The 15,230-nt window shown below is 35.5% G+C and overlaps 1 protein-coding gene across 1 annotated transcript in view; it reads right to left on the reverse strand.

Moving 5' to 3' along the window:
- Positions 1-837: 837 nt before the first annotated feature.
- tspoap1 (TSPO associated protein 1) overlaps positions 838-15,230 on the reverse strand; it is a 149,642-nt gene continuing 135,249 nt past the window's right edge. Inside the window, exons 32-35 of the mRNA XM_079871835.1 lie at positions 14,784-14,887; positions 14,623-14,694; positions 7,002-7,103; positions 838-5,114 (exon numbers count right to left, since the gene is read on the reverse strand). Of these exons, the coding sequence (XP_079727961.1) occupies positions 4,884-5,114; positions 7,002-7,103; positions 14,623-14,694; positions 14,784-14,887 (509 nt within the window). The 3' untranslated portion in view covers positions 838-4,883. The remainder of the gene's footprint in view (positions 5,115-7,001; positions 7,104-14,622; positions 14,695-14,783; positions 14,888-15,230) is intronic.

Raw genomic sequence — 15,230 nt, forward strand, 5'->3', positions numbered from 1 at the left:
CGACTGATCTCGAGCAGAAACGTCAAACTAAACCACAGCTGGAAGACGTTCTTGCATCATGCAATCAGAAATGCTTTGTGAAATAAATAATATTCTTTAAGCACCAGCAATTCGTTCTGTCAGTGTTTATGCATGTCTTTTGCAGGTGTTGCACACAGGAAATAACACAAACACACACACACACACACACACACACACACACACACACACAGCTCCTTCCTGTGCCTGAACAGATCATATCTCCACGTCTGCTCTTTTAGGCATCATCTACTTCATTTTAGACATGAATTCAGTGAACTGTGCATTTCTTGGTCTGTAGTTGAACCTGGCTCAGTTTGCTAAAGTCCTGGCATGGTTTCTCCCAGCGGCTGATCACTCACTTCCCTCTGATGGGGATTTGAGAGACACACTTTGGCATTTCCTCTCGTGTTGCAACTGTTAGGCAACAAACCGAAAGAGCTCAGGAGAACAGAAAGCAAGATAAGGCTGAGAAACCCTTATCTATGCCATGTGTGTGTTCATTTAAACCTTCTTAAAAACATTTGACCCCCATTATAAATGTAGTTTGCATCCTTTCTCAATAGAGAAAAAAAATTGCACATTGGTGCAACAAATCAAGTTTTTATTATTCGCACTATTTAATCGTACTAATTGGCATTAACCAGAACTGAGACCCCTAAATGAGTTTTGGAATAGACTTCAGTCTCCCTGAACGTGCACCTGTTAAACACAGACATGAATATGCGTGAGCGGTGGGCAGAAGCAGCGAATGACAGCACAGCGTGAGGATCTGACTGTTATGCCTCTTCCGGTGTGGTTGAGGAACACGTGGTTGGCAGCGAGGTTAAATACAAGCTCTTCTCCTCTTTTAGGCCCATTTCTACTTGGGCTGGAGAGGAAGACACTAACACAGCACTGGAGAAGAACTGGAGAAGAACTGGGCAAATATATCAGTACTGGGCTCGATCCACAGGTGCGGATGTAACCCAGCTAGAGAAGTGCGGATGGGTAATGTATGCCTACGGTTATAATTTTTCATTTTTTTTAAAACATTTTTTTGTGTCTTTATTACTGTATCACATGATGTGTAACTTTGTGTTAATCTTCTGCATTAATATTTTCACATTTTTCACTTTAACGTTGGGTCATGTTGGATTATCCATTGACGCATGTACAAAATCTGTTGGATAATAGTCAAATTATTTTGAAGAATTGTTTCTGTTAAGCTAAAATGTTAAAAGTCCACCATTTTTTGGAATGCAACAAACAGTGTTGTAGTTTAATATTGATTATTAACTAATCATGTCGAATATTTTTTTTTTAAAATTTCTGTTTCTGTTCATCTAAAATGTTACAAGTCCACAACGTGCATTTTTTTCTATCATTGCAGTTTCTTTTTTTAACACACACGAGCATTTTAAATATGTATCTGTAAGAGAACGCTTTCGTTTGAAGGAAAAAGCTTACTCATGATGATCAAAATGGCTGCCATGTGATGAAAATGGAAGACGTTGGTTTTGTGACGCATTGTGCATTTCTAACATTTTAATTTCACTCCACTTGTTTTCAGAAGTTGATGTAATTGTGTATAGACTTTAATGCAATTCAACTAAATGTTTGTTGTGGTATATTTGTTGTAAGTTTGAACATTGTGCACCAAATCATTTGATTCAATGAATTGCGCAAAACTGTTTGATTGTGCATGTCTAAAGCCGGTGTAAAGTTTGGGTGGGGTTCACATGTTGTGCACAAGTGGAAATGTGTGTGTGTGTGTGTGTGAAGGAGGAGCTTGAGGTCGCAAGCGTTTCTCCAGAGGAGACGTGGACACCTGGACACTGGGATGTACAGTGCAGTCATCCATAAAGTAGAAAGCACTACTAAACCCCTCGCCACAGTGTAGTGTTTCCTACTTTATGGATGAGTGTACTGTTGGCTGCTGGGAAACTTCACGGCGCTCGACGCACAACGACGGGAAAGAGAAAAGAGGAAGTCGCTTTGTTTCGTAAAGCCGCACACGTCTCATAGTGTCAAAACACGTCCACGTGAGGCGGTGGTGCGCTTACAGAAACTAAAGCCAGCTTTCTCTGCTAAATCATCAAAAACACGTGTCTTCTGAAATGCAATGTGATGTTTTAAAACTTCAATAAAACAGAAAGAAATAAAACACGGTTTCATCTCTCATCATTCACAACACAAACTCATTTTATGTGAAAATATACTTTATTTCTGTAAAAAGTCCATATTGCAACAAGTCATTCAAGTAAATCACTACGACGTCCCTCACGAAGCATGATGCCCGTGTGACTATCCAAAAACATTGTTTCGGCATGCACAGAAAATACTTTACCAAAAAGAAGCATTATTTACAGGTGAGTTTCCACACACACACAGAAAAGAAAGAAAAAAACGCATTAGAAAAATGTACAAAAAACATCCACCTTCTGCAACAGACACAAGAATAGAGTTTCTTTCTCAATGTATGAAAATATCATACCTCAAATCACAAAAATACACTGACCTCAACACCGCACTGCAAAAAAAGAGATTTTCTTCCTCTTTTGTGTTCCAGTGCAAATAAACACTTTTAAATCAAGATGCATTTACTTGTGAATGACTTGAGAAATGCTTGAAACAGAAATCATACAGTTTTGGAACATGTAAATGATGATTTTCATTTCTGGGTGAACTATCCCTTTAACTTAATATCTTCAGTCATTTAGCTTCTGGAGTAATTGCATCATGATTTAAGAGTCTTTGGATACTCGCACTGGACACAATACTGAGGAAGAACATCATTTTTGCAAAACACACAAACGCAAGGTACGTGCAACTACTACGACACATAAATAGAATAAATAAGGCCGAGTATAGATGGAAAACCATCATGCATGCAGTCATTACAAACACAGCTGTAGTAAACTTGAAGTTAAGACTAAGCAAGGTCTTATAAGGCTAGTTTTATTATGGCCTAGGATACGCCTACTTGCAGTAGCAACGATTACGGTCAGATCTGTGCGTTCCTCGTGGGAATCACAGCATGCGTCTGGATTATAGTGCAGCGAGGGGAGCGTTTGGATCCAGGGATCGCTACCCAGAACATAATAAGCTCGTTTAATGCATTACAATAATTCAGTGCAATCAAAGTAGCATGAAGTAATGCTAAGAACAATGCTTTCTGCCAACACTGCAAAAAAAACTACGTATTTTTGTCTTGTTTTCCAAGCAAAGCAAAATGCCTAGTTTTCCAAAGAATGCATGAAAGTTTAAATATCTGCCAATGTGGTAAGAAGAATAAGCTTAATTCAATCATTTTCACACATTTCTTCAGAAAACAGGACTAAAGTGATTTTGCTTCTCCAGTAAACATGTCTTGATTCAACAATGTTTACACAAACTCATTTTTTTTGCAGTGTATTCGGTAGGAGTTTTGAGAATGTTTGAAACCTTCACCTACTTCCTGTCTGTGAGGTGGTTTCGGCCCTAGCTCCGCCCCTCTAAACGGCTGGCGCTCTGTGATTGGTTGTTAGTCGCTGTAGTTTTTTTGGCAAGAAGATCAACTGTGTGTTCTGGACAGTCTCGCCTAAGATGAGCACGAGCTGACTTAAGACGCAAAACTGATGAGCAAACCTGAGAAATCATTTGACATGAGCCCTGTAAGACCAAAAAACACATGCTAGCATTTCAAACTAACTTTACCAGGGTGTTACATGTTGCAATATGAAGTCAAGAGAGTGTGTGTGTGTGTGTGGGGTGTTATGCTCACATGCTGTGACTTTACAACGCTCCTAAAACGGAGGAAAAGAAAAGAGGATCAAAACAATTACATCGAGAAAAAGTTAAGACAGAGCTCATGCAGAAAGAAGCCAATGTCTCACACACACACACACACACACACACACACCAACGTACGTTTATACCGTATCAGACATAAGTGAATGAATTATTACTGTTATTAGAGTTCCATGACGGTGAGTTTGAGAAAAGGCGAAGCTGAACTAAAACACAGAGTTCATTATGATCAATAAAAGCTGTACAGAATCAGACGCTCGATACTGCGTTCACAGACGGATCAAAATAACGTGGTTCACAATGCCATTTCAGCATGCAAACGACATAAACCAAGCTGATAATAACTGATGATTGTATAGTTTGAGCCAATGAAAGCTTTAAATTTGAACACAATGAAATTCTCATTGAATGAAAAAAGCACATAAGTGTGTAGAATATAATAAAATGCTATTCTCAGTAGAATAATAATAATAATGTGAAAAACTGCAGAAAACATGGATTGAACTGCAACTGGGATGTACTATCAAACATAGGAGAAGCTTTCAGCCTCGTCTGTGATCATTCATATTCTCTCCAGTAAAAATAACCGGAATAATATGCAAAGGTTTGAGTTTTGAGTCAGAATCACTGGTTTGTCTCAGCGCCACATCTTCTAGTCTTGATCAACATAAACGGATAAAGGGACACAGTTCTGCAGTCTTGGACCCTACTTGTAGTGCAAAAGATTTCTGTAGTGACTTTTATTTTGTCACTCCCCGTTTTATTTTCCAGAACTCTCCTCATAAGTGTGCTTTGCCTTCCAGTGGATGATGCTTGATTGTTATTTCATGTCTAGATGCTGTTATTGAAGTTAGCATGAGCTCTATTCACAGCTTTGGTGAAACTCCTATTGCCATTATTTGCTTTGCAAAAAGAAGAAACAGTCCGACACACGAAAGCGCTGGTACATTTGCGTCATTATGGCAAAAAGTCAGAGAATGAGAACGATTCTCCTATTGTTCAGTCACACACACACACACACACACACACACACACACACACACACACGAGGAAAAGTGCAATCTGCAGATCCGCCCCGCTCACAGCCTGATGCGCTACTCCTTCTTGCTGGAGCCCAGCTTTCTGAAGAGCTTTCTGCCCTTGGAGAAGAAACCTTTCTTCTTTTTCTCGGGCAGAGAGGCGTCGGGGAACGGAGGAGAGCAGCTCAGGGCCGGCTTCGGGTCAGGGGTCGGGTCAGGGGTCGCGTCAGGGGTCGGGTCAGGGGTCGGTTCTGGCTGAGAGGAGCTCACGGGATCGAGATGCTCAGAAGATTCTGTCTGGCTCACCTGGCAGACGCAAGACAAAACAGAATTACATAGAGTAAAAATAAAAAGTAATAATAATAATAAAATAAAATAAAATAAAATAAAATAAATACAAATGATATAAAATATGTTTTAAATGTATGTATAATAAAAACTTGAAAAATTTAATTACTTTTTTATTATATATATATATATATATATATATATATATATATATATATATATATATATATGTAATTAAATAAAATAAATAAAAGGACATCAAATTAAAATAATAATAAAATAAATAAAAAAAATAAATAAAAAAAGAGCTGAGAGAGAGTTAACTTTCTACTAATTACATGAGAGTTGTATAAAATAAAATAAAATAAAATAAAATAAATATAAAATATAAAATAAATAAAATACTTTCACACTATTTATTACGTAGCCCTGCATCTTGAAAAAAATATTCCGCAAAATAAAAATAAAATAAAAAATATATACATAAAAATAATAATAATAAAATAAATAGAAAGAAAAAATAAAGTAAAACATTTAATTAAAATAAAAAATAAAAAAGAAAATAATAAAATAAAATAATAAAAAAAAATATAAAAAAAATTAATAGAAATAAAAAAAACAAAAAAATAATATAACAAACATAATAAAATAATAAAACAAACAAATAAATAAATAAAATGTGTTTTAAATATTTGTGTGATGAAAATGTGAAAACTTTTTCTGGTAGGATCTTATTAAACATGTTCTTAAGAGAGTTTACTGTGTAAAACCGTCGACTATGAGATATTGTGGGAATCAAAGTAGAAACAGAAACAGTGCCAGATCTGACAGATATCTGACATGATCTTAAAAAACAAGCTCATGATGAGAAGAGAGAGAAATCATGACATGAAGAGACAATACATGAACATGAAATATTGATTTAAGTTAGGCTAAGGGCTAGTACAGCTAAAAAATGAAATAATCTCATCGTTTTTCAGCCACTTTCTTCTGTAGAACACAAAAGCCATTTTGAAGAATGTTGGAATAATTTCTGTAAACTAAAAATAAAGCTAAAATAAAATATTAAATAAATAAATAGAAGGAAAAAACTAAATTAGAAATGTTGCTAACTGCAAATCAACAAAAACGAAACTAAAACTGAACAAAAACTAGTACGGAAATAAAAATAAATCAACCCTAAATGGTTAAAAAAAAAAAAGAATAAAAAAGACAAAAGCAAGACAAAAAATTAAAACACCTATTCAACATTTAATTTATTGCTATGATAGTATATAAATAATACTAAAACACACATAACTGGACCCCCACTGACTGACAGAATTGTTTTGTGGATGATATATCACTGTAAAAATTGTTATATCATTATGTAAAAAGGAAGAGAGTTTGGAACAATGTGCAGTTTTTTCTAAATGCATAATTTGAGATTCTACAAAATTGGATCTATAAAACTTTATAACATTATTTAGTGTCTTTTTCTGAGCTCGACAGCTTAGAAACACACTGTTAAACTTCTCCTTTTGTGCTCCACAGAAGAAAGTCACTCATACGGGTTTAGAAAGAAAAGAGATGATGTGTGATTTCACACAAACCCATAAACCTTTGGTATCATTCATCAGTGTTCACAGTGTGAAGTTTAGAGTCACTATATTTAGGAAAGGAGACACTAGAGAGGGTTTCAGATCTATGAAAGACTTACGGTCACTGTTTAAAGTGAACACCTCTCCTGTGCTTCTGAAAACCATGCAAAAATAAAACAAACACAAAGAGATAAAACACACATAAGACGACATGCAGAACAAAAGACAGCTGGAGAAACTAATGCTGTTAATTACGCTGTGATGGACAGAACAGAATGGAGGAGACGTGCAATGACTGACGGTAGTGCATGAGGTGAACACACACCTGTGAATCTCTACGGCTCTCGGTCACGCCGTCCTCTTCCGGCTCAGGAAAAGCTTGCAGGAAGTTGGAAGGAACGAGGCCTTTGTGTCCATTGAGATCGCCCTGAAAACATCAACAAAAACCCATCATGCACTGCTGCTCTGCTTATACGCATTCAATCATTCTTGATCATTACACAATACTTTCACACTATTTATGACGCAGCCCTGCATCTTGAAATAAATAAAAATAATACAAAAAAAATGAATAAATTAATTAAAATAATAATAATAAAAAATGTTATATATAAAGAAGAAATTAAATAAAACATTTAATTAAAATAATAAATAAAATAGAATAATAAAATAAAAAATAAAAAAATTAATAGAAAGAAAAAAATTAAACAAAAAATAAAATTAAAATAAATAATAACATTTAAAAATTAAAATTTTTAATTAAAAAATTTCATTATTTATGACACAGCCCTGCATCTTGAAATAAATTTGTTTGTAAAATAATAATAATAAAAAATATATATATTATATATATATATATATATTAGGGCTGTCAAACAATTAATCGCGATTAATCGCATCCAAAATAAAAGTTTGTTTTTACATAATATATGTGTGTGTACGGTGTATAATTATTTTCTATATATAAATACACACACATGCATGTATATATTTAAGAAATATTTGCATGTATATACTGTGTATATATATTTATATTATATATAAATATTTTATTTATAAATAACACATTTTTCTTAAATATATATGCATGTGTGTGTATTTATATATAGAAAATAATTATACTCCATACACACATATATTATGTAAACACAAACTTTTATTTTGGATGCGATTAATCGCGATTAATCGTTTGACAGCCCTAATATATATATATATATATATATATATATATATATATATATATATATATATATATATATATAAAATAAATAGAAAGAAAAAATTAAATAAAACATTTAATTAAAATAATAAATAAAATAGAATAATAAAATAAAAAATAATAAAATTAATAGAAAGAAAAAAATTAAACAAAAAATAAAATTTAAATAAATAATAATAAAAATGTTTTAAATATTTGAGTGATGAAACTTTTTCTGGTGGGATCTTATTAAACATGTCCTTAAGAGAGCTTACTATGTAAAATTGTCGCCTACATAATCGTCTCCAAAATAGCATTATAAATTTGATAATGCTGAGTTAAAAAAATATCAATACTTTCCATCACGTACATTTATTTTCTTCACAAAATGAATGAAGAATGAAGGCGTTTCAAATTACATACATCCGCTTTATATTATAATAACAAAAGCAGTCGATATCCCCTTTCACACAGCAGGATTACTGTAAGATTACCAGAACACAACCTTTCCAGTAAATACACAAATATGTTGTTCATACAAGTGTTTTTACCCGTAAAACATTATTCACACATCAGTACCAAAATATCAGTAAACTCTGTGATGTCAATCATCAGAAATGAGCTTTAAACGCTGAGCCATTTTCTTCATCCACATGGATGAGGAGAAGCGCTTCGGTTTCATTTTAGTTATAATTGTCTTTCCTTCTGAGTGACAGGCGTAAGGGGATGATCACACTGAACACAGTTGTGCTCTTAAAAACAACATTACTAGCACTGCAATTGCTTTAGTAGCCAATAACTGCAGCGCCACTACCAGACACTCAGCATTTTCACTGGCCACGATTTAGACCATAAACAACAGGGAAAAACTGCCATATAGATATTTTTAACATCATCATAATTTGGCAGCAGGTTTATTAGGCTACTGTCACTTTAAGACCTGATGCACTGATCCATTATACTGTTACACATGCGTTTTCTTTCTCAGCTGTTTACATTCACTTAAAACACAACTGACTGTGTTCACATGAATACTTGCCAAGAACGGCATTTTGACATTATTTTGTGCGTATTTGACTGTGTAAGTGCAATAAGCAGTGAAAAAGATCTGAGTTTAATACTGAGAAACAGCTTTATATGCGCACACTTTCAGTGTGAGCTCAAAATCTGCAGGAATGAGTAAAATTATGTACAATACACGCCGAAAATCAAGCCCTGTAACAGCAACAATATTCATCCGGAGCAAATGAAACGAGTGAGTGAGTGGAGGCGGGTTTGTGTGTCTCTCGCTCTCGGAGAGATGAGAGAGACAGAAAGAGCAGCTGATATCATTCTGCGGGAAATGAGTATTGGAAGCGTTTCAGGATCGAGATGGATCGAAAAATCCATATTTTTGACAACACTACATTGCACTTAGTTTATTATTTCAGATGCTTTTATAAAAGACTACAATTGAAAAATGTGTTTATAATATAGAAAATGACTGCGTTATGCGCCACTGCTGAAATACACACGCTTTTGGCAGGTGTTAATGTCAAGCCCTGGTTCACACACAGCATTTAACAGTCCCTCAAGGATTTCACGATTTTTTTGTGTGATTTTTGCGATCAAAATGACTGATTTTGTGGTGGTAATTTCCAGAAATTTGTGAAAAAATTTGCGATTTTTATATTTTATAATTAGGACATCACATTTACCATAATAGTATTATGTCAGATGCACAATAGTCATACATGACACAAATCACAAACATAAAGCTTGTTTATTTTGGTCTAATCAAATTCTCATCAAATTAACTTTTAAAAGAACCTATGGGCAATTTTTCTACCTGACCTATGTGAATATTAACAGCAGGTGTAGTAATTTATACTGTAGAACTGTGTGTAAATCCTGAGTTGAGGGGTCCTGAGCTGCAGAAGGCAACCAGTTACTTATAGTGCGGCGTTTTGCATGGCGTCCCCACTGCGTATAGCAACGCAATACGAAGTGACTGTTCGAAAGGGAACTACTCGGTTACTATCGTAACCTCAGTTCCCTGAGAGTAGGGAACGAGTATTGCGTAGCCGGCCGCACTATAGTAACCTGGCAAGTTGTCGCTTCAGTCGTTAAATCTGCTAAAACGGCGTTTTTCGGGGACTAATATAGGCTAAGGCCGCGCCCGCGCCATTGAATGTGCAGTTGCCGCAGCACAGCCAATGAGTGAGCCAGACACTCACTGTGCTAGCTAGCTGTGCAGCTGCAAAATGCGTTTTACATTATAGGCTTCAGTGAATCAAGGAAAAGGAGTTTCCCTGTATTCCCTGTATCTGTATCCACGTAAAAAAGCATTGAAACTTTAATTAAACTAGAGATATTTCAATTGGGTGATTATAATTTAATGTTTTGTGAGGTCTTTTTCATTTTTGTGATTATTTTGCGGTTAAATTAGGAATTATGCAGGATCGCAAAAAAATGCGACATTTTGTTGATTTTGCGCTGTATTCAGCGATCACGGAATCGCGAAAAACTGGAGGGACTGATTTAATATTCAACATTATTACATGGCTTGGTTGAATTCCAATGTAGAATGTGGTGTGTTATTTCTTGATAACAGACGCTGCGAAGTATAACAGACCGTTGCCATGAAAAACAGAGCGTTGCTATGGACGCGGAACGGACTATTTTCTTTAGCGGAAGCAATACAATCCTTTTTAAATCAATATTTTGTGTCAAATTATTGATTTATTTTGTAGGTAGCCATGTAATAAGCGGGATAATGTAGAGCGAGGCGGTTGTTATAGCGAATAACAATTTTGTATTCGCTATAACAACCGCCTCGCTCTACATTATCCCTTACATATTATTGATCTGCCTGCATTGACAACATTATATGAGAGCTGAACTGAGCTGGACAATGACATCACGGTTTACTCCAGAGCAGCTATATATACATATATATATAAATGAACTAAATTAATAACTTTTTTACAACAGAAATGAACCATCACTGAACTTACTCAAGCTGGACTGAGACGCTATTTTCTTCTAGAAACAAATTTTGTTGCATTATTTTCCTGTTATCTCTGTAAAGCTGCTTTGATACAATCTGTGTTTTAAAAAGCGCTATATAAATAAAAGTGACTTGACAGAATCATACCGGTAATTTAACTAGTATAACTTTGCTTACTGGTAAATTGCCAGCACCAATTTACCAGTATTTTTGAAAAGGTCCTGTTCTCCAGAGATGGAAACCAGAGTGTTCGATTTGGACTCGAGTCGCACTTAAGTCGCAAAAAAAAAGAAAAAAAAAAAAAAAAGGACATGCGACTTGACTTGGACTCGTGAACAAGTGACTCTAGACTTGACTTGGACTTGAAGACAGAGACAGAGAAAAGCACAAGTCGTTTTGGTACGGCATTCCCGATTACGTTCTCTCTTCATCTACCCCACATGACAGCAAGAAACACTACATTTTACTATTCATTCTTCATTCATTCCCTATCAATATGTGCCACAGCAAACACACTAAGCCAGCCTGCTGTTACTTTAACCCTCTGGGGTCGGCAAACGCGCGGGCGCGTTTTGCTGGATTTTCTCCACATTGTAGCACTATAAACTTAAATTACTCAGTCATTTATAGTCATACAGAAAAAAGAAATATAAAAAAAGAATCTGTGATATTTCTCCTTTTGTATGTGTCCACTTACAATCAAACCAAAACATTGTGCTTTTGTAAAATAAAGAAAATAAACAGGGTGTGCGTTCTGCCTCTCCGTCGCGGTGAACTTTTTTTTCTTGAGCACGTCTATAAACTGAAACAAAACTCAGCGAATACTTGTCACACATTTATGAGCCATATACCTTTATAAACATTTAAGTGTGTACTTTTAAATGATCGGATTCAAAACGAAAACAAATATTCTCTGTTTAAGTAATTTGTATAAAACCAACAAGATGTCCAGCTTCTCAAACGCTTCCTAATTATTTTTAATTCGGCCACGCCCACTCGCGCAAAAGAGATTCACATGCAAATCTCCACATGGAACGCGGACTCGCTCATTACCTCAACAACAAAACACTTCACTTCACTTTTCATCGAGTTTGAAAGACGTGCCTGAGCTTACATTGGATTTAGGCTACCTCAGAAGAAGAATAACGCGATTTGAAGACAAGAAAGATAAGGTAAGAAATTCTTACATATTAGTTTGTTATTGTTGCATAAATGTCACGTTGCAGTTGAACTGTTGCTAGATATATGGGGAATATTATAATATTTAGACCCGTGTTTACTGTTACTGTGTTTGTGGATATCTGCTCAAACGTAGATATGTATATGGTAACCATAATGTTTTATATTTGAGCGCGATCGCGTTTGAATGTATCATATTTTTGATAGCGATCGCGTTTGAATGTATCATATTTTTGATAGCGATCGCGTTTGAATGTATCATATTTTTGATAGCGATCGCATTTGAATGTATCATATTTTTGATAGCGATCGCGTTTGAATGTACTGTATCATATTTTGGATGAAAGCAAAACGCACCAAACGGCTTCATGTTTTTATTATTATCTCATTTCATATCATCATAACGGATGGAAACATTTGAAGTAACATGATAATCAATATATTTTTCTCTACCTTAGTTGTTACTGAAATCTTTTGAAAGATTTATACTGCTATAGGTTATTTATTGTTATTATTTTATCCGGCACTGTGCATATACCTTATGCCTACAAGGCACAACAAACCTGGTGTTCATTATATTATGTTGGAAACATTTGTGTGTGTGTGTGTGTGTGTGTGTGTATTCTGTGAATTTTAAAAAGGAATTTTAAAAAGCAATTTTAACCAGAAAAATTTCTGGCCTTTCTCTTGATATCAGTATGTTCACTTTTTTTTTTTTCAGGGCCCAGATGCCACTGAGGACTTCAACATTCACATGAGTCTCTGTACGTGAACACGGTAAAGTGAAAATCTTGGAAATGAAAGGTATGTACAATGTTTTTAGGAATGGCACAAAGGTCTGTCTTTGAAGTGCTTTTTTGGCATTTGTTGTGTATCTTTGGATTATGTTGTGTTGTAAATAAATCCAAACAATTTAAAAGCCATTCTTTTTTAAATCTCCTCATTTACAGTATTGTGCAAGGTTGCTCAGAATGGCAGGGCCTGATAGCTCCTAATAGGGCCGTTAGGGGAGGTTCTTTGTCTTTCTCAGGTGAGAAAAGCTTACATATTAATGAGCTCCCGCATAAAGCTTTCTAACACAAAACACGTCGTAAAATTTTTAAATCAATATATTGTCTTATCTGAATGAGCAGTCAGGGTGATTTTCACATAGTTTTGGAGCAAATATTCTAGGCTACGTCATACAATTTTCAAAAGTCTTGTGAAGAAATAATCAGTATGGGTTTCATGGCCTTATTTCAGTGAGAATTTTTTTTTGTATTTTCACAAACCACGCATAAATGTCATTATCTCAAAACTACAAACTTTTACATACATGCTGCTGATATATTATTGTAGCAGAGTTTGTGCTGAATACAGTGTAATTAGACTTTAGCCATGAAAATGTCACAAGTAACAGAAATAACCAGAAATGTCAGAGCATGTCAGAACACCTCCAGGGCCCAGAAAACAGCTCAGACCTCAGAGGGTTAAGGCTGTGTATCCACCAAAGCGTTTTTTCACGCGGCTGGCGTATTTTTTGATTTGATATTTTTCAATTGTTTTCAATGGGAGCTCTCGCGTTTTTTGAACGGCATGAGCGTAACGAGGCGCTGAGCGTTTTTTTCACGCTGAATCGCTGAGCGTTCGGCATATTTTAACGGTTGCCGAGAGTTGAAGAATGTTCAACTTTGGGTAAACGCAGCGCTCATCACTGTCACTTTTTACCCAACCGTCCAATCACAGTGGAGGAGGGGCGGGACTAATACCACACCGACCAACCGCCACATTCTGCTTGTACAACGTCAACAGAATAACTAGCATAATAACGGAACAATATAATTTAAAACAAGAGCCAGAGAAAATACGTTACATTGTATCGACATTTTAATATAGAATCAACACAGAAACAAAATGTGTGAAATGAGATACTAGTAACACTTTCGCAGATATTCCGTATCATAACAAGCAAAGCGTCTCAACTAAAAAGAAATGCTAGACACTCTTCTCGGCTGGCTAAAAACGCTTTGGTGGACACACAGCCTAAGTGCTGCACGAATCCAACATACTGTTTTCAACACGCGTTTACTTTCTCAACAGTTTATGTTCACTTAAAACATCCTATTCTGTTAATTAGATGCATTTACTTCATAGAAATCCTTCTCTGATATCTCCATTGTGCCCTGTGTCTGCTCTGTTGTCTGCTTTCTTTCAGTTAATAGACATGCAGATGCAACGTCACTTATAGTCAACACATTGTCTAAAGGGGAACATCGAATTAAAGTGTACACAAAATGTGTTGCTGTTTGGATGTAGTAAAACATCTGATCATGTTTGCATTTTGTTCTGTTACTGGCCATAATTCTAACCTTGAAATCAGGCCACACATGTGAAAATAAGGTCATTCATGCAAAAACCGGCTGAGAATTGAACAGATAACTGTGAGCTGGCTCAGAGGAAGATATGAATCATGTCTTTGTGTCAGTTTTTCTGGTGATTAAGGGATAATACAAGACTTATTCACCTTACAAATAGTAGTCGAAAGCAAAAATGTTCATATTTTGAGAGTAAGGCACTATTTTTGGAATAGAAGAAACTCACATAGTAGAAGCCATCATCGTCCATGTCACCGAGCACATAGATGACGTCGCCCGCACTGAAGATCAGCTCAGCCTGGAGTTGTTGAGACAAGATTAAACATTAGCCTCAACACAGTCAGCGCAGACTCTTTTTACTAATATTATGAATAGTAATGACATTACCTCTATGTCTGCATTCGGGGAACTCTCTCTCGGGTCGTAATCAAAGATGGCCACCATCCTGCGGGGTCTCGAGCTTCCCATCGGGGCGGCTGAGCGGCTCAGGTCTGCAAGTCAATCAAACCACATCTCAGTGAGCGTTTTCAAAGATCGGAGATTTAGCAGGACCCTCTTTGATTCACTTCTGGGAAATACAGCCCAAGTCAATAAGTGAATCAATCACAGTGGTCTCTGGTGAACTTGTATGTTTATGTGCATTAAATGTTATTTTTCAGATATATTCTAACAGTTTATGCTATGTTTTTTGGGGCATTATTGAAATAGTAACTTCGGTTTTATTATTAATAGCCATATTTGCTCGAATTGAGAATTTCAATTAACTGATTGATTTAATTGAAATATTTGTTACACTGTAATTGCATGGGTAGAAAAATCTGCCCAAATTGCCCA

This window comes from Squalius cephalus, assembly GCF_949319135.1.
Source record: "Squalius cephalus genome assembly, chromosome: 5".
In the NCBI taxonomy this organism is placed as follows: Eukaryota; Metazoa; Chordata; class Actinopteri; order Cypriniformes; family Leuciscidae; genus Squalius; species Squalius cephalus.